This window comes from Puccinia triticina, chromosome 9A (genome assembly GCF_026914185.1).
Source record: "Puccinia triticina chromosome 9A, complete sequence".
In the NCBI taxonomy this organism is placed as follows: Eukaryota; Fungi; Basidiomycota; class Pucciniomycetes; order Pucciniales; family Pucciniaceae; genus Puccinia; species Puccinia triticina.
This window is the reverse complement of record NC_070566.1, coordinates 2280000-2300790: the sequence shown is the minus strand read 5'-3', so window position 1 is coordinate 2300790 and position 20791 is coordinate 2280000. Positions and strand designations below refer to the sequence as shown.

The window sequence follows — 20791 nt, the reverse complement described above, 5'->3', positions numbered from 1 at the left end:
CCAAGCAACAGTACACTTTATATTGGTCAAGAGTGTAATACAGCTATTACGGCACTGAAGATTCAAGGGTGTAATATTGCTATTATGGCACTGAAGATAGCCAATTTTATTTGGCTCTGATGTAAATATTAAGGAAATCAGTTATTCAACTTGCCCCAAAAAACATTTAAGTGCAACATTGTGAATAGTTTGTTAATTTGTGCAATATAACACCTACATTCTTGATGCATTCAAATGGGACCTAAGGTAAGTTACCAGACATGTCAATATATGAAATGCAACAATAAAGAAAAAGACTACTAGGCAGATAAGACTGTTGATTGGATATCCTTGCTTGATGTCAGATCTTGCAGAGAGTTGATCCAGAAATAGAAGACAGAATGATACCAATGAACATAAAACAATTGCAAGTTAGTGGCTTAAAATTAATGGGACCGACAGGTGCCCGCCAAAGAAAATTTTGGCAGCATTCCTCCCTCTTTGACATTCCAACAATTTACAAACTACAGGCACACACTGTCCTGGATTGCTTGGCTCTTTAAGCAATTGGCGCTGAGAAAGAGCCAAGTGATGACCTGAAATTGTCTACAGCCTGTGTGCTTTTATACTGTGGCCCCAAACCTCAATTCATCATGACAACAAATACATTTTTTTTTTTCCCTTTTCCATCCTTACCGGTGTATACATCTACTTTCTCCTTTTCCCCCCATTGTCTGCATTCCACATGAAATTCATGCAACACAAAGCGGCTAAAACAGCTGACAAAATTTTCATCATTTCCTTTTGGCTTTCTTTAAGTCATGTTAATTTATGTCCCCGTTGACTTCCACTTTTGAGCTGTGGAAGCTGTCGAAGACTGCCAAGCACATTGCCTAGCCTACATCTTGCCAATACTTCCTCAGAAAATCTCCTCACCCGGGAGATAATCACATCTTACTGCCTTAATTTCCTTGCAAAGATCAATCCCCTCCCCCCGAAAATGGGAAACTGAGGCCGCCTCTGAAAACTGGTAAATTGAGGGTGTTTCCGGTATTGGATCTTCCTCCGAGCCCCTCCTGAGAAATCTTGCCTCACTCATCACGGGTATAATAAAACTTCCCCTTGCTTTTTTCCTTTTCCACTCTCATTACCAGCGCCACATATTGACTTTGTCCTTTTGAGGACCGTCAATCAATTTAGTACTTTCCTTTTTGTATTAGTAGTATCAAAATTATAAGATCAGTCACAGGCGGCGTAGCCGCCCTTAAACCCTAGTCCTATTTATATGGCACAAACCAGATTGCTGAAAGCCGCACATATGGAGACCCTGAAATTAGACTCAAAGGACTGATTTGAATGATCAATGTGGATGGAACTCTAAGAAACTTCGTGATAGTAATTGAACATCTCATCTTCAAGCCGCCCAAAGATTTTTTTCCTGTTTTGACATGGGTAGTCAAGTCGGCAAAAGCAAGGCCGAGGGGAACGGTTCAGTGAATCGATGTAGAGTCTCGGCAGAGAAAGAAAGACGGTTTGCTAAGTCCAACCCCCACTTACGCGGATTCTTGAATGCACTCGAGTTGCGCGAACCCACTATTAATACTAGATAGATAAAGCCCTGTGCCCCATCCAAAATGAACCTTCAGTCAGACACAAGTAGCTAGGCTCTAGAAAGGAGAAACTCCTTGAAGAAGCAAACAGGGAGAGGGATGAATCTTACAATACCGTGTCAGTTCTTTGCTTTTGACTAGCTGTAAGCCTTCCGGTGAGCTTGCCAATCGACATGCCAAAACCAATGCATCGTGTAAGATTTCCTGGCCGAATTCCTGGTTACTGGCAACATTATAAACCTCAGGTAAAGGAAACTAGATTGGTTGCAGTAATATTAATAGTTAGCATGTCCGGGGAATTTAACCGACGGGTTTTGGATTCCGTGGAAGAACGTCAAATTGGCAAAAAGGGATTTTGATGTACCCTGGATTGAAGAGCGGATGTACAGAGATACAACGAAGTCTTGATCCGTGATAGTGTTGGACGTCGGTAAGGGGCCAGTTTCTCGACAAACTCGGTCATGATCCTCGTTGGCAAAGGTCTTGTTCCGATCGCGATGCGAGCATCACGATTTCGATCTGAAGAGCGTCATAAGAAGAACAAATGTTTAGTCAAGGGGACTCAGGACGCCTTTTTTCAAGGGATATTTTCTTGATACTCACCCAAAATCAATTGGTTGGCTCTGAGCGAACAGAGAGAAGGCGTCAATGTCAGTTCATATGTATAACCCTTGACTGGAAGTTTTGTGTTTGTGACTTACTTGGCGATTTTCAGATACTCGGTCGCATGAAAAGGCTTACCAAAGGTCGGCTCCACACTTGCAAAGCTGCGCGATAGAAGTGCGGGTAATAACGAAACAAATCAACAAATTCCGATCGTAGATTTGGATAGTAGACCTGATATAACTCTTTCCTCACTTCATCAACGGCATCAGCGCGGTGATGTCGGCTTGAATTCGAGTCTCTCGCTTTATCAAATCTTTGGCTACTCTCTGTATTGCTCCCGGCGATGGCCGATGACTAGGATCGAGTGTGCTGGCTAACAGGTTTTGTGAAGCCGAGCCGAGGATTGAAGTGCATAAGTTTCAAAAAATCCACGGTCTGATCTGAGGTCATTCCGATGACTCAACCTGATAATACATAAGCCTGTAAGATGACTGTATACGCTGTGTTGGCCTTCATTACCTTGGCCATCGCCTTCCTCAGCGTCCTTCGAGCCGGATTCCTCAAGACAAAGAGCTGGAGGAAAGTCACGATGCCGATGGCAATTGCCAGCGAAGTGAGACTTTTACCCATCCGGTAAGGAGGCGAATCATACGGGATACTCTGGTTTAGATAGATCGGATAAACTAGGGTTCCGGCAGAATTCATCGCCAGAAGGGACATGATAAATAGCTTCGGATTCGTGTAGAGTACGAAATTCATCGGTACTGCAAACAGAGCCATCGCGGCGATTATCCCATACGGATTGTACTTACAACCTCCGACGTTTTTGAAGACTTCTAACGCGCTAAATTTAACGATCATCAGAAAAGGAAGCCGGCAGGTTCCAGCGGATTCACAAGGAAACATAGCCTCAAAGAGGAACAAACATAGGCATAGTCAATCGGGGTTAATTTGGCTCACATCATTCCATATAGCAAACCCATTCCTTGTCCACTGATCTGCAGCACGAAGCTTAACCAGCTCTGCCCCAAGGTGGGTGTGATTGAAACAACGAGTGTGATGACGGACGTGTTGAGGTTGTATTTCTGCGCGAATTCGCGCGTCGAGTCGCACCAGTACAGTACCGCAAGCGTAGTGACGGCACATGCTAGTTTGAATGCACAGGTACTGTCGGGACTTCTCAGCAGCTTTTCGATCACCCGAACGCGTTCGAATAGAGACATCTTGGTGGGGACATATTGCTTGCCCTTGAGTGTTTCAAGCGCTTCTCGCATCGTCATTTCTTCCTCGGGGCTTTGATCAGTCGACAATCTGGGATCATTACGGTTCCGAAAGCCGAGACGTGCTTTCAGGGGTAACCAGAAAGTGGTGTGAAACTTCTTCCGCCGAATGTTTTCTTCACCCTGTGTGCCCATGACAAACTCCCTCAGCTCAATAAGGTCTTCAAGAAACATGCCCATGATATACGAGTGCGAAAATGTCCTGAGTAAGGAGCGCTGTAGCTGGTCATTACTATACTCATTCGGTTTTGTTTTATCGGACGTTACGGTTATTTCAGAGAGCTCTTCGCCAGATGGACCTCGTGATAGGCCATCAACTGGAGATAAGATTGGCTGAAGGAGGGACGAATGTTTGTATGCAGTACTGATGATCTCGGAATGATGTCTTCCGTTATCATCGCAATGTTCACTTGCCAAGAAATCCCTTCTGAATGCAGTGGTAATCGAGTCGATAAGCAATGGTTCTTGAGGATGATAAATTTTTCCCGATTGATAGATTTGGCCGATGACCTCGTGTTGAAGCATTTGCGAGTTGTTCCAGTGCTGACGAATCGAGAAATTCACCTGGGCAGACTGTGCCCTGTTCGGCAGACTCGCCGGTGTGGTTTGATAGGCAAGCGCAGTAAAATCATAATTGTTCGGTGAATAGCAGTTCGTAGAAGGACTTTCCTGATCTCCAGGAGATTGATGGGACGCAGCAGTTGCTTGAGGTTCCGATATCTCGAGCGCAATTTGGTTTTGCATATCCGTCAGTTCGGCGGAAGCTGCTTGAGCTGCTGGATTTCTTCCGATGGCGTGACCTATTGTGTAAACTCGAGGCCTGGAATAGGCGGACGGTTGTGGTTCACTTTTTGAAAGGCGTTCAATGCTAATATCTTTCAGCAACTCCATCTCCTTGAGCGCAAATGGGGCTGATTCGGATCCTAAAGCTAGCTCTCTCTGGACTTCTGTGAGGCCCACATAGACATACTTCCGTAGCAGGTCTGAATTCACGTATCCTGTTGCCATGACTTGATCGATAAAAATCTTGGCTTCAGATTGCTTCATATTGCTCAAGTTGGAATGAGTCGAGATCAAAGATTGTTGCATCGATTTGGTGAGCTGTACCATTTTCTTGTAATCGTCCCCTGACCATTTCGAATATGTGATCCGTAGGAACGTCCGATTTAGTTTGGCCTGCAAGATGTGAAAATCCGCCCGGATTGATTGAACCAAGTTATCCCGAACCTTGGATTCTTCGTCGCTGATTGTGCACCAATAGGTCTTTTTAATTAGAAAGGCCAGCGTTCGGATATGGTCGATGGAATGAACAAGGGTTGTCCGAAGTTCCTGTGGAATGGATGATTTGCAGAAACATCGAATCAAACTCGAAGGCGCAATATCTTGAATTGAGGAAATCACTTGTTGGAGGATAAGAAAAAGGGCCTAACTGCTTCACTTGAATGAGGGAGTACGAAAACGTTAACGAAAACGACTATCGCAGCAGCCCAGGCATAAGCTTGGAGGTAGCTTTCTAATAATTCGGTGGAAATTTCTCGATTGGGACTTGAGGTGGAGTTGTAGACACCATTCCAACTCATAGAAATGCAAAACAATGACAAGACAAGATACTTGGGATTTTTCGTCTTGATGAGAGCGAAGACTGGACGCGCCAATAGAGAGCGATTGAAGATTCAATGACCGGATGCAGTATGAAGAACGAAAGTTAAGATTGGCTTGAAACGGATTGCTGAGAAAATAACTTGGGATTAACTTACTGTACAGAATTGGAAAAAACACGACCGCTTGGGCAACTGGATAGGGTGCCAGTTGGCTCAGGATAAGGAAATTGACACCTCCTATGCTGGCCCCAAGCATGCCAAGGAAGAGCGCGTCCAAGCACGCATCAACCGACCATCCGGCAAAGCCTGCAAAAGATAATCATGATCCTATCAAAGTTTGTTATTGTGTTCCGATCGAGGGACTGAGCCAAGTTCGAAGGGCTGAGGGCATCTCAGAACCACCAAGATCCGTCAAGTAAGAGGAAAAGATAAGAGATGCTTACCAACAATTATCATCAATAGGGCACTGTTGCCCGTCATAGGGTGTGAAAATAAACGCTGAAAAGGTTTCAGGAAGAATAGGATGAAGAAAAGTAAATATGAAAGTGTCCCTAGAAAAATTTTCAATGATTTTATTAAGTCAGCTTTAGCCGTTAGACGTAATCCCCACAGTAGGTGATTTAACATGCCCCTTGATGAAGGTGTGTGTGCTCAATTAACGCGTATAAAGGTCGAAAGTTGGCCGCTGCAGCTTTTGCTACACGATTGTAACCCTTGCTGTATGAATTCAGAGGGCAATATATATGCCCTTTAGCACCCTTTTTGACGAACATAGTTATAATCGAGATGAGATGAATCAACTGAATAGATTGAGTCAACATACCTTTCAGTACAGGGATGGTATTTCTTGAACGCTTAATCCGCTCAAATGAGCTGACCACGAGCGATTTCGGGTGCTGGAAGGACATGTTGCCCATGGCGGTGTTGAGAATGGGTACAACACGGAGACTGTCGATCCCTGCTGAGGATGTTTAAACTGGAGGTGGTGCGGTAGGAGTTGGTGGGGGTGAGTGATGGGGGAGGGAAAACAGATTGGGCCATAGGATCCATCCAATCCACAACGCACAACTAGGCACAACTTCGTCATATATTTATTTTACATCAGGTATGACATTTCCCGTACATTTCCAATCTTCCGCATCCACACCCGAAGCAAGTATCCCAACTCCATCGATAACAAGCTGTCGAGGGGAGTGTTTAAAAGGGCCTGTACCATAGCGACTCGAAAAGCAGTTTTTCGGGCGGAAACTGTTTTTCTTACAGAAAACAGTTTCCCCTCAAAAACGTGTACCACAGCACCCGTTTTTGGAGGAATCCAGTAATCAATTTCCTTCACAAATTGCCAATTTCCAGAAACAGGTCTGACCCTGTTTTCTCAAGCAATTTCCACACTCGCTGCGCCCGCCCGTCCCACCTCTCGGACGATACAACACTCTCATCCCGGATAGTCTTGCCACCGATACAAAGTATTGGTTTGAGAGGAGCTCTGTCCTCTACCCTCCCGGACCATCTATCACTGCAAGAAAAACTCCAGAAACTGCTTGCAGTTGAGATGCAGCAAGGTTCAACCAAGCTTCAGCTCAAGCTGGAGTCAAGCACACAAATTCCGTGCTGGTGCACCTTGAGTGTGTACCTTGTTCAGCATCTCAAGGTTGAACATGTTGTAGTGCTCATGCAGTAGGCAGAGGCAAATGAACACCCCTGAGCACCCTTTTATTTAATTTTATTAAACAATCCATGCACCATTGAATCCAGCCAGAATAACATAAACAGGGTATGTACACATGAAAGGGATATGTACAGATGAAAGAAATATGTACACATGAAAGGGGAATGTGAGGAGGTGTATTAACACATAAAAGGGATATGTACACATGATGAAAGGGGTATGTATGCATGAAAGGGGTATTTATGCATGAAAGGGGTATGTGCAGTAAGGGTTTTTTGCACACATGAAAGGGGTATGTACAACTGAATGATAAAAGGGAATTGAAAGGGATCTAAAAAACTCAAAGGGGACACGTAAACATGAAAGGGTCATGAACACATGATGAAAGGGGTATGTACACATTTTGAAAGGGATACATGCACGTCAAAGGGATATACACACATGAAAGGGGTATGTTTACATAAAGGGCTATGTACACATTACACATTATGAAAGGGGTGAATGCATACAAAAGGGATATATGCACATGAAAGGGGTATGTGCACATGAAAGGGGTATGTGCACATGAAAGGGGTATGTGCACATGAAAGGGGTATGTGCACATGAAAGGGGTATGTGCACATGAAAGGGGTATGTTCACATGAAAGGGGAATTTGAACTTGAAAGGGGGATTTGCACAGGTATCAACTCCTGTACTTAGTTTCTTGTACCTTAGACTCACTCTTGCATAAATTAGATAATGTGCATGGAATCAACCAGTGCTTGATTCTTGCATGAGGCACAGCTTGCCTTGAGATCTTGCATCTCAACTGCAAGTAGTTTCTAGAGTTTTTCTTGCAGTGTATCATATAGGTCCGAGAGGAATCCTCCTCTCTTTCCACCTGATATAACTTGATCGGTCCGCCTCGGACCGATCGAGGAATCCGGAGAGCCTTCTGTTCAATCATTGGTAGATACTGGCCCTCTGAAGTCCACTCGTCGTCGAACTGTCCGCTGAGGCGAAGCCGGCCTCACTGCCAAAGAGTTGGCAATGGATAATTCGAGCGACGGTGATTACAATCCTATCCAACCTGGATTGACTTCTGTCCCCTCTGTAAGGCTTCCTGTTGATTCGGCCATCACCCGAGGGACAGTTTGTCCCAGGATTTGGTGGGAGCAAGCGGGCAGGGAAATGGACAAATGGCTAAGGAGGTCAGACCATTCAATCTGAATCAACATTGCTCAGCGCTGTTTTGATCTGACACTTCCTTCCTAACTTAACTAAGCCCCTCTCTTTGTGGAGGGGGGATGCCGTCCCGCAGGGACCCTCTGAAGGAGGCCAAAGGAGGAGGGAATTAGCTAAGTTAGACTTCCTTCAGGCCCTGAATGTAGCAAAGAGCTGCTCCTGCGAGCTAGTTTTTTTTGCTGTGTCTAAACATTTGGGTTCTCACAGCTTCCAGCTTTTTCAAACTACCCCTGGCGCCGCCGCTGAACACCAAATTCATCACTGATAACAATGGTATAAACCATTATCCAGCCAGGCTTCAAGCCTACATAACTGGCGTTAATATTAGTCAAGTTGCCGCAGCTTGGAAGGTCTTGTCAAACCCCAGCCCGCTGTTCTTGAAACGTCTGGAGTTCAGTTGAACTGACTGCCTTTCTCACCACAGACTCTCTGAAGTCCCTGCTCTTGCAGCTCACTAGCACCATGTCAAAATTTGCTGGTAAGTCAGTTTGCTGTTAGCCAAACACCCTCAATGTGCTTACAATAATGAAATTTGGTGTAGAGCATGAGACAGGGGGTGTCTTGACTGATTGGCCCTGGACTGAAACAGAACACAACTTGTAGGTAGCGGGGTATTGGCTTCAAATCTCAGCTGCACCTGCTTTCCGGGAAGAGTGGCTTAAGACCCCTACACAGGGACAGAAGATTGTGGAGGTCCGCATTTTCTTGTGAGAAATTCAAGAGAAACGGATTTGACTGGTTGCTAGTGCAGCCGGCGAGGAAGAACCTTGCTGGGGTCCAGGCCCTACCAAAAAATGTTTGACATGTGGTCATGAGTATCGAGTAAACTCATCTCAAAATGGTAGTTCTCCACCTGGAGACTCACTCGATTCATTAGGTGGGATATATTCATCAAACCGGTGTTCTCCATCTGACCCCAGTGCAAGGACTGGCAAAGATCACAATCCTACCACAGCCTAATTCTTCTGTTCGCTTTTGTTCAATTTGTCATGTTTGCCTGCTTATCCTTGATTACCACTCCCTGGTCATTCAATTACAATCCCGCTCATTCTCTATCCTGCAAAGCTACCCCTGCTTGTTGCATGCTTGTGTAATAGACACAATTTTATTAGACAAGCTTCATGTTTGTCCTCATAGTATTCCAACTAGAAAAAGAATTCTAAGCTTTCTAGCTCGTGCACACAAGGCTCATAGTATAATGTGAATACACCTGTGTGGAATCTCCAAGCAAATTCCTTGTAATCCAACTTCTGAGCCAAGGATGTGATTTTTGGATTTCAAGAAGAACTCGGGACAGAAGATGAATTCAATGTGATTGTGGCTTTTATTGAAGATCATGACACAAGCATGACACGAAAGATTTGATTGAGGTTGGGTCTGGATTCTGCACTATCATTGGCCAAGTTATGAGTGATGACCTGCGGTAGGGAGTTCTGGCCAACCTGCCACTTCAACAAGAACTTGCCTTCAGAAGAGAGCAGGTTCAATTGGTTGCTTCTGTACCAATATCACCAGTTCAGCAAGCCTGCATCTCAGACTTAAAGATCAATATGTTTACAATTGGATTTGGATTTCAGTCAGTCACTGTAACTTGGATAGATGTTGTCAAAGAACTAAATATTTCATGCAGATCAATAGGATAATTGTTTAGCTGATGCAAATGTTCAACAACATCATGCAACATCATCTTATCCCTTTTCTCCCATTGTAAAGTCTGGGCTGAACATTGAATCTTAATGCAGGCCTACTTATTTTGGATGAGCATTGTCATAAGTTTTACTCAATCTTTTGGACAAGGTCCAAATTCACTGAATCTTGGACTTGGTTATATTTTGCTTGCTGGAGATTTGATCTTTACTTAGGAAACTTGGCTGTACAAAATCTTACTATGAATTTTACTAAATTTATAAAAATTAGCTGTTAAAATAGGTTTGATTGTGGTGTAATGGCCTGCAATGCAATGATGGAGAAATGTTTTTGTCAGGTGTCTGTTCATTTAACGGTCAACTTAGATTAATGTGTGGCACAGGATGTATCATTGTATATATCCTGTGAATTCCAACAAATAACAACAATTGAGAAATATTGGGTTGTCAAGACTGTTTGAATACTTGCAAGTTAAAGCAATATTCAAACACTTGTTGATAGTTCAATGTCTTGGATAAATTAAAGGTTGAAAATGAACTAATGATAGACATCTGCTTTCTTCTTGCTCACCAAATTTCACAAGAAATATATCTAACTGCTTGAAAGTAACAGGTATAGCTTTATGAAATTTTCAACCAATAACTGCACCAATCTTTACAAAGCTGACAAAAAAAAAGACAAAGGCCATGAATGTTAGTGTGATATGCAAGTTTGATATAAAAATACAACATAAAACAAACTTATCAAAACAAAATTGTACAAGTTGTAATGGTGTTGTTTTTAATACTGCAATAAATATATAATGCTAACAAATGGAGCATAAATTCCATTTTTGAAACAATATCAGTTTATTAAACTGGAGGTTGAAATTGAACAGTTTTATTTGACAGCTTAAGATCAAATCTAGTTGCAACATTTCCCAGTGCACTTTAATGTCCCTGCATAGCAACTCTATTCATTGATTGGTATGATTCTCAAGTTTTTTTTTTTTAGATATATATGGTGCATCCATGATGTTCTTTCTGAAGCAAGCTCAACACAACCAAAACATGTGAATTTCACAAGATAATTTATATAGAAAACTGATAAAGAGCTATTTACACATCATCCATGGTAGTGACGTCATTTGCAAGTTCTTCTATCATATTCTCATGTACCATCTCCTCAACATCATTTAGGTAAGTGTTCTCATCCATTGTATCATCATCATCATCATTTTCACCATCATCCTGAGGAACAGGATCAACTGGATGTCTTTCTTGAGGAACTGGTTCAGGTAGACGATCTTCTAGAGCAGCCAGGAGGTTGTCATTGTCGCCAGGTATCTGTGAGACATCTAGGGCAAGGGTAGACATTTGGAACGACCATTGGCTGCGAATTGTCTTGTTGTCAAGTTGGTGGGTGGTATCGGCAAGAACTTGAAGGAAATGTTCATTCCAAATAATTTGGAGGTGGCAGATCCGGATAAATTTTGAATGCACCAGTGCCTTACACGCTAGTATTCGTCTTTCCAGTGTTAACAATTGCAGGATGGGATGCTTGGTTAGTACTGAAAATTTTTTATTGGGCTGTATAGGACCAGAGAACTCGGCAATTAAACTCTTCAAGTCATTATGCTCCTGGATCACCCATTTCATTGCTCTTTGTACCTCCCAGCCAATGCGACGCTTCTCCTCCAGACCACAATTGAGGGATGCCAGAATTCTAATTCCCTTTTGAGTATTTGGGTTTACAGCCCATGGCTCATTCTGATTGGTAAAAAGCCCATTGTTCCAGAAGGAATCTTTGGATTCAAGTTGCATTAGCTGTGTGTAATTGATTTCTTGTGGGTGAGGTTGGTCAGGGAAGCTTTGCGCAAAACCTCGCACTCGTTTGTTGTATTTGTTCAAAACCTTATTTAGTTGTTTGGCCCGCTTTTGTATTGCTTCCAATATTTTCTGTTGCATCCTAGTTCCTAAATTGTGGACTATTTGTTACTTTCACTGCCCATTTCCTTAGCTTGTTGATTAGATAGCATCACATACCAAGTGATGATTGCTCCCCTGGACGAGAAACTTGGGTCAAAGGCCCCTTTTCCAAGACTAAATCCAGGAAACGTTGTCGCATCTCAGTTTTAGTGTGCCATATTTTGAGCAGATCGTCTCGTTGAGTCTCTGAATTGGGTAAAAATCAGAAAGAGTGCACAAATCATAGGACAGTTCAATTTAACAACAAAACAGAGTGACAAACTAGTTAAGTTGAGAAGAAACACGGCATTCCCAACTTTCATTCGCTGTGCCACAATTTCCTGTGAGAGTGTTGAAGCCATTTGTGCCCGTTGAATTGCTTCTGCTACATTTTTTGTGTTTTCAGACCATTCCGCTTCTAACTGATCTTCCATCCGCAGCAGTCGACCAAGTTCCTTCTCTTGCTTTTCCCGGAACGAACCATTTGTTTCCCAATGATACGCTTGCTCATTATCCCATTGGCATTGAAAGAACTCATTTGTGTAATTTCCGCGGTTTGGGTCGTTGAGAATTGGTAGCTGACGAAGCACTTCCAGGGCTTCAAGAGATATTTCAATGGTGCTACACGCCATCAATAGCTTCCTTTGAAGCCATTCTACTGTCAGATAAAGCAAGGATTTAGATTGAATGCAAAAATGTAGGTTTATATAACATAATGATTGAAATTAAATGTATTGTACAAACCTGCTGATTCATTCAACTCTTTGGCATAGTATTGAGATAGTGCATGAATTGCATTCAACCTGTGAAGCCAAGTAGAAACACAAAGCAAGGGTATGAGGGGAGACAAGAAAGACCATAATCATTCCAGTCCTTCTCCATCCAATAGTCCCCACCACTTATTAAGCCTTGGATTATATTTCACCTGACACGACCATTCATGGACATAGGAGTGGAACACTGAAGTTCCAAATAACAAACTTGATTGCTTGTCAACAAAAAACCTGCGCTGTTGATCATTTTAACAATATCAGGTAATTGAAATGTGCCATAGAGGATAGAAGAATTTACCTTTTTGATATGAGTCTCTAACTGGCAGCCAATATCATACAGGATTCCTATTTTTGATTCAGGAAAATTGGCAAACAGTCTTCTGAGCACAGAGACTGGGTAATAAAGCCTGAATTAATGTGCAAACAAACAGTAGTCTTAGTGTAATGCGAATTTGGTTCATGAAGAGTAGACCTACTTTTCACCGGTCTTGAATATATTGGCATACAGCAATGGGACATTGTGCCGGCATGCACTCCCAAAAATCCCGCTGTCATCACACTTTTCCCAAGTGGTTACATCCCGGGTGTCTTCAGCAACTTTTTGCGACTTTGCACATGGGTCCTGGGGTTGGTTAAATGATAAGCACAAGTTGTTAGTAAATGAGGAGTAGACCATAGATATATCAGATGAGTACCTTGAATGCTTACATCAATACTGGCTACATGGACCTCTGTTTCCTCGCATAGTGTGGTACTTGAACTGATCTCCGACGGCCGGAGAAAGATTGGTGGGTACTGATTGTCAAGCGGGGAGTCTTTGCTAGCGTTGTGATGCTAAAATCGGGTCGGGGACCCGGATTAGTCCGCACAGGTTTGCGGAGGTTGCGGGCTGCGGATTCCGCAAGGCTGGCGCGGAGCGGCACAGTGCGGAAAATGTTCATGAGGCAGAGCGCGGGGTTATGTCAGCAGTGCAGTGGCGGCGGAGCTCAACGGCGGAGCTGGACTCAACTTAAGCAGGCCGGCGCGGACTGGATAGTATAGGCTGTGACCGGGGGAAGCCGTGGCAGCCAAAGCGGGCTACGTCAGCGGGCGTAGCTGGGGCGGAGGCGGCGTGTGGGATCCCGGCATTGAAGGCTAGACAGGGGCGAGGAAGCTAAGGCAAGAGGAGTCCGACGATGGGCGATGACGTGCGGTGATGTAGACAGAAGATCCGTGTGAGAGCGGAATGGGCGGATTAGAGATGGCCTCTCGCACCCGGGTACCCACCGCGGGTGCGGGTACCCGCCTGAAATTTTGCAAAATCTCAACACCCGCACCCGCACCCGGCACCCGCCGGCGTGTGCTCGGCGGGTATACCGGGTACCTGCTGGCGGGTGCAGGGGCGGGTACCTGCTCTGATATACTCACTGCCGGTGAGAAATCCCTCCCGGTCAGCAATACATACACTTGCTGACCGAGAGGGCTTACCACAGTCAGCAAGCTCATCGCGATGGCCGGGAGGGAGGACTTCCTCCCGGTCATCGCAGCGAGTATATTGATGACCGGGAGGAAGTCCTCCCAGCCATCAATTATATCAATGACCCGGAGGGAGTCCTCCCAGCCATTGATTATTTATTGATGACCGGGAGGAAGTCCTCCCAGCCATTGATGATATCGATGACCGGGAGGAAGTCCTCCCAGCCATTGATGATATCGATGACCGGGAGGGAATACTCCCGGTCATCAATATACTCGCTGACCCGGGGATTCCTCCCGGATTCCCAGGGGTATAGTACCTCCTTGACCGGAGGGATCCCTCCAGTCAAAGAGGTGCACAAGCTTTTCGACCGGAGGGACTCCTCCGGTCGAGGAGTCCCTCCGGTTGAGGAGGTGTACACACCTCTGGGCGGAGGGATTGCTCCGCTTGAGGTGGTATGTACACCTCCCACCTCTTCAAGTGGAGAGATCCCTCCGATCCATCTGGCCCACCAAGATGGACGGGTACCCGGATGGGTACCCGTTTTTTTCCTGCCCAAAAACTGAACACCGGCACCCGCCGGCGGGTGCTGAGCGGGTGTTCCGGGTACCTGCTGGCGGGTGCCGGGTACCCAAGTGCCATCTCTAGGGTGGATGACGTGCGTGGTTGTGGGAGCGGGGCTTGGCGGATGGCGTGCGTGAGAGGCGGGCAGAGGAGGATGGTTTTCTTTCTCACATGGTTTTCTCTTTTTGCACGGAGATGGGGGAGGGAGTTTTTCCCCCCATCAATCCATCCATTGATCTGGGATTGTTCTTATTATTACTTGGTTACGGATTCTTTACGGAGGAATATGATTTTTTACTTATGGCGGAGTTGTTCTGTGTGTACTTTATGGCGGATTTTACGGTGGATTGCGGCTTTTCTACGTATCTTTGAGGTTATTTATATGTTACTTAACTCATTCTCTTGGATCATGATGCCCCTACACGTACTTGCGGAGCGGAGAGGAGTTTCCCAGATCACCCGACTTTACCCGGGAATCATCTTGGAGCAGCGGAGGTCCTGACAATTCTGCGCAGTGATCTCTTTTGTTCACCACAGCGTGCGCATAGTGCCTTTGCTGATAGTTGCTGTCCATTGCAAGAATGAAGTCCGGCTCTTGGGGGTCGGCTTTTTGCTCATTTTCATTAGGGCCAAAGCATCAGGGACATTGAGCAGCCCACATTTGACTGGTGGAGTAGTTAAATCCTTGCTCAAATAGATGATCCTTTGCTAATTTAATCTTACTATACAAGTCTTTGCTATGCGAGAACGGTACTCGGAGCTGTCTTCACTTCTTGCTTCCTCAAGCCAACATTGGCTGTTGGTGTTGGGAATCCAGAAAGGTTGAAAGGCCTTTAATGAATGATGCTGTTGATATAGCTGATGCTTGCCAGAGAGCGTCGTGGAACTGGATAAGACCAACAGAAAAGGCTGTTTGTGGTTTCTTAGCCAAGCTTGCAAGGAATCCATAGTGTAGGAGTCGGATCACGTCAGATGTACATTTGCAGAAGGGAATTTGAAACGCTACATATTGCTCTTTTCAGATTCAAGAATGAAAAATTAATATTCCTATTGGAAGAGTGACAAGAACTATGATTGACTTACCCGGTAGGCCAATCAAGTCAACTGATCGATGATGTATAGCCCCTGGTGGGCAGGTGCAGTTGTAGGGAACACATTCTGGGAACTTGACAGATGTCCAGTTGTGACTCGACTGCTGGCAGAATAGGTATGTTGCTGTTGCTTGGTTGACAAGCTGCTGCCATTCTTCGCTTCGCTGTTGTCGTATTGCGGCATATTGTTGAAGGCGGTGATATCTAGCATGCGCAATGGCAGGTTGGTAGGCCTCTTGATCTCCAGTATGATGCTGATCAAAATCCAAGTTATTTTGTTCATCATTGTCTGCTGGAGTAGGGATGTGAGTTGGCCTTATATCACGTGGTGGAAGCATCCCAAAATCCTCGGCGAGTTGGGTTGATGCGGCAATGCGAGTGGCCTCGTCTTGGGGATTTGTGCGGGGCCTTGAGGCTTGGAATCGTCCTGGCCGTCTGGGTCCATTGAGCAGCATGGAGCTTCCGCCAAGTTGACGATTCCGACGACTTGGTGCCATAGTATTGATATTTTTTGAGGAAACCACGGCAAGGGCAACATGTAACTTGGTGGTTTTCGAGCAAGCCAGGAGGATCCAAAGCCCTTGATCCAGGGACGGATATCCGTCTGGGCTGAGAGGAGTAAGTCAGCGGGCCCGCGCGAACTTGAGGTACAAGGACATGTAAACTCCCAAGTTGTGTAACATGGTTGCGGGAGGCTGAGCGAGGTCAAATTATGACTCTCGGGTCATCCATGTATTCGCAGTATGGACGTGTCTAAAAGAATTGGAGCAACTGAAACATTGATTGCTTTCTTTTAATCTTCTTGGCGTTCTTTGGGGTTGAGTGGACAGGAAGCCGGGTGCTCCTTGTCGAGACCAAATTCGACTAGCTTCCTCTCCACATATTGCGTCTGGTTTATTTGGAGACCATACGGAAAGCGCTTGATGTTCATGCCAAGAAGGAACTCGGCTTCGCCCGGGTACTTGATCTCAAACTCGCGCTCCATCTCCATCTTGAAAACTAGTGGGTCACGGCTAATGATCACAATGTCATCGACATGCGCAAAAAGCCAGGTTGCCGGCCGGCCTTGCTTCTCGCGTCTTCAAAACACACACGGGTCGGAGAGTGAAATGTTGAAGTCCAGTGTCTTGAGATACGTCGTGAGTCTCTTGTACCACGCTAGCGGCGCTTGCCGGAGGCCGTAGATAGCCTTCTTCAGTTCTAGGACTGAGTTGGGGGAGCATTCATAGCCCTGCGGCGGCAGGAGGGTGACTTTTTCTTCAAGTGGGCAGGTTAGAAATGCACTACGGACGTTCAGTTGGTGAATAAGCAAGCCGTTGTTCACGGCGAAGGAGATCAAGAGCCGCAGAGATGCCGCTTTTCCGGTCGGTGCGTATATTACATTAAAGTTTCTACCATGGATTTGGCGGAAGCCCTGAGCGCATATACGGGCTTTAAATTCAATGACTTCGTTATCAGCTCCCAGTTTACGGCGGTAAGCCCACGTGGCCGGAATGGGTTCATCATTGCCCCGCCGTTGTCTCACGTTCCAGACTTCATGCTTGAGCTTATTAGAAATTTCCTTCAGTTCAGCTTTGATCCAGTTTTTGCGATCTTTGCAGTTCATGGCTTGCTTATGAGTTTTAGGGTCTATTTCAATCTCAATTAAGAAAGCTTGACGGTTCCTTTTTCCGTTCACGATGTTGCTCGGGTTGATTGCGCTGGCAATCTCCTTTGCTGGCGGTGCTGTGGTCCACTCATAGCGGCTAGCAACTGGCGGCAGTCTGCCCGGCGTGCTTGTTGACGCATGTTCAGCAGGAGGGGTGATTGATCAAAGCTGATGTACGATTTCGTCCAATTGACGCTCTTCCTCGACAATATCCATCGCACCCTCTTGTGGTTCTTCCTGAGTGTCCTCCTCGCTAAAAGGCATAGGGTCGTCGTGCTTGAAAGATGGCAGCTTCGCGGGTCCAAGAGGTGTGTGGCTTTTTTTGAGGGCTGAACATTCCGGGAACGTGGTTTCGTCAAAGTACAAGTGCTTGACCGTGACAATAGCTCGATCTTCCACCCGATAGACCCTATAGGAGGAATAATCATTGTTGTATCCCAAGAGTATGCCCTCCCAAGATATTGAGGCGAACTTCAAATCTCTCTTCTGCTTCGGTTTGACTATCCAGACCCTGCAACCAAACGGCCTGAAGAACGTTATGTTTGGTCTGATCTTGAACATTAGTTCTATCGGCGAGGATTTGCTTCTGGCAAGCAGCGGTAGGCAGTTGGTCGTTGCTGTGGCCGTTTGCACTGCTTCCGCCCACCATTCGGGGGCCATATTGGCCTGCATCATCAGACACCTTGTCATGTTGATGATTGTCCGATTTGCTCGCTCGGCCACCCCGTTGTTCTGGGGAGTGTAGGGCGGGGCTACATTATGCTGGATACCTTCAGCCTTAAGATAATCACCGAGCGTGCCATTGACGAACTCTCCACCCCTGTCCGAGATCAATTTCTTCAATTTGTGACCGGTCTGCTGTTCAAAAAACACCCAAAAGTCAAGGATGGACTGCGTCGCCTGGCTTTTCTCTTTAAGGATCACCGTGTGGATATAGCCGGTGCACTGATCTACGAGCGTCAGGAAATACCTGGCACCTCCATTCGTTGGAGGCGAGATGGGACCAACGATGTCGGCGTGAATTACACTAAGCGGATCATCGGCTGCCTTGAAGTGGCCACTGCATGGAAGCCTAGTCAGCTTCCCTTGCATGCAAGCTGTGCATGAGTGGGTTTTGACAAGGCTGATCTTGTCCGGAATGGCTTGCTGAATTCTACCGGAGCTTGCGTGACCGAGGCAATTATGCCACTTCTGAAAATCCGTGAGGGGGGGCGAGACCGTTGTGTTCATATTGACCACCAGGTCTCGAGGGGGTGCCACGCCCGCAATCTCTAGTAGATCATTACCGATGTGCACTTTGAATGGCTTATTGTTGTCTATCCGAACTTCAAAGCTGCCGTTGGACTCAGAGATCACAGCCTTACGGTCGAGTAACTGCATCATAGACACAAGGTTGCGCGTGAGCTTCGGTACGAAGAGAGCATCCCGTAAGGTTAGCAGCTGTCCCGAGGGGAGGCTGAGAGTGGCTGTGCCCCGGGCCACGGCTGTCAAGTCCAATTTCCCAGTTCCAGTGGCTATGCTAATGTGAACCGGTGTCGTGTCCGCGAAATAAGCTAGTGAGTTTAGCATATGATTACTTGCTCCTGAATCGAGGATTGTCGAGAGCACAGGTGCGGAGGGAGTCGTCGCGTTGTAGGTGAAAGAGGGTCGGACTATGGCGTGATGCGCCTGCTCCTCTTCAGCATCATTGGCTGTGGTGTGGTATGAGGTGCGCTGCCTCTTGTCGGGTCTTTTGTGCTCCATGAGTGGCTTGTCTGGTGGGCGAGTGGTTGGGTGTATGGTCCAACAGGTGTCTTCGGTGTGTGTAGTGGCTCGAGGGTTGTGCTTACCACCACTGCATCAAATAATTTGATTGCTAGGTTTCTTGCGGCGATGAGTAGGGCCGGTGGCTAGTGCAGTAGACGATTGTTCTGAGTCTTCAACAAACTTTCTTTTCGTGGAGGTTTTGTGCCGTCCGATATCGCGAAGTTTGGCAATTATTTCTTTTGGTTTGGTAAGCGCCTTGAGATCGGCAAAGAGCGCTTGCATCAACATTGGCCGTCTTTTGGTGATTTTACCGACAATACCGCATCCAACCAGCACGTTGGGAACCTTGAGGCCTAGTGAGCTAAATTCTGCTAGACTTTCTTCCATTTCTGTGATGTAAGAGTTCATGTCTTTATTGAACTGAATATCTAACCACTTATTCCAGACTTGGAATACCAATAATAATGAGTCGGAGGCGTAGATATTCTTGATGTCTGTCCAGATCTTGTGAGGATCTTGTTCGTTGTTGTCATTGATTACACTTGTGAATATCGCGTTAGACATGGCTTCGCTCAAGATGCTACAGGTTCTAAGCGCCTCTTGTTGTTCATCGTCGTCAGGCTCTTTCGACAAAGGTTCATCCAGGTAATTTTCCAGGTGTCGGGGTCGCAGATGCATTTTGATTTTGCGCTCCCATAGCGGAAAGTTGGATCCGTCGAATTTGGGGACGTTGACATGGTCCTTGTCTGGGCTATAGGCATTGCTTTTTGCTGCGGCCGGAGTCTTGTCCGAGCTGGTAGTACCTTGCGTTCTAGTATTCGCCATCTCGTCCTGCTTTCAGTTGCTGGGGTTATCGAATTGAGCGTGTTTGAGACTGTAAATCTAAAAGAATTGGAGCAACTGAAACATTGATTGCTTTCTTTTAATCTTCTTGTATTTACAAAGTTTAATGATGAAAGCAAATAATAAGGAGAAATGTTTACCTGAAAGCAGCACGAGGTTGTACTGAGTTCTAGGTTAAAGCTCCTGATTGCTTGCGCTTGCGCTTTGCTAACGTGTGATAAGTCTGACAAGTCTGTGCAGGGACCAGTTATATGAATAACTTGGTCTTGTCCTGTCTATACGGATGAGCAGTGGGTGGGTCTGTATGGGCAAACATAGTTTGCTTTGCTTTAGTGCTGTTGTTCTGCTTTCTCGATCTTGTGAGAAAGATCTGCTCACCTTTGTCGGTGCTGGCCGTAATCCTGGCTAAGAGTGAGTCTTGCGCCTGGTTCCGAATACGCTGGGCAAGGGTTCTGTCGAGTATAGAGTTGGTCAGCATGAACTGCGTATCAACTTTATCTCTGCTCAGCTACGTACCCGGAGGCTTGGTCTGGTCTTCCTTTTTCCTTTGCGGTTGCCGTTGCAAGTGCCATGTCTACAAGGGACCGTGCGACTCTCGTCAGCAATAGCTTGGGTTTAGGGTTTGGCTGGACTGCTAGAGGGGCTTACCTCTTTGTGCAGCTGGGGCTTGGTTTGGGTCTATCCGCGCGAGCTCTCTGAGAGATTGCTGCGGGTGGGTCTGGTCTAACCGCGCTAGCTTCCGAGGAGGTTGCTGCGGGTCTGGGGCTATATTCTCACAGTGTCGGGGTAGCCAGATGCATGTGCCATGTGGTGGTTAAAACAGCATTTTTAGTGCAAATCCATACACTTGCCTTGAGGAAAGAAAAATTGGCAGGTATCCAGGACTCACTGCTCTGACAGATCTGAGAATGTCACAAAGCTGCAGGATGCGTGTGGGAACATGCATTTTCAGCTATTCACTCCAAATCCCGAGGGAGCCAGTTGGAAAAACAGTGATCAATCATCTCTTCTAGCCAGGACAAGTTTTTTTGTGTTTACATCCCCTGTATCTCAAGTTTGGCAAGGAGGAAAATACACCAGAAGGTGGCTGGAGATAGCCACGCTTCT

The 20791-nt window shown here is 45.9% G+C and overlaps 2 protein-coding genes across 2 annotated transcripts; both read right to left on the bottom strand.

The window, feature by feature from the left end:
- Window positions 1-1356: 1356 nt before the first annotated feature.
- Window positions 1357-5993, bottom strand: PtA15_9A248 (uncharacterized protein; the record flags this gene model as incomplete). Its single annotated transcript, XM_053172437.1, has 13 exons — window positions 1357-1417; window positions 1537-1597; window positions 1700-1844; window positions 1954-2108; window positions 2193-2212; window positions 2291-2356; window positions 2448-2568; window positions 2660-3039; window positions 3156-4804; window positions 4906-5117; window positions 5233-5382; window positions 5520-5627; window positions 5900-5993. The coding sequence occupies 13 exons, from the start codon at window positions 5991-5993 to the stop codon at window positions 1357-1359; spliced, it is 3222 nt and encodes a 1073-aa protein (XP_053023678.1).
- Window positions 5994-15451: 9458 nt separating this feature from the next.
- Window positions 15452-16130, bottom strand: PtA15_9A247 (uncharacterized protein; the record flags this gene model as incomplete). The annotated part of the gene is made up of 3 exons (XM_053172436.1): window positions 15452-15688; window positions 15773-16051; window positions 16113-16130. The coding sequence occupies 3 exons, from the start codon at window positions 16128-16130 to the stop codon at window positions 15452-15454; spliced, it is 534 nt and encodes a 177-aa protein (XP_053023677.1).
- Window positions 16131-20791: the final 4661 nt, after the last annotated feature.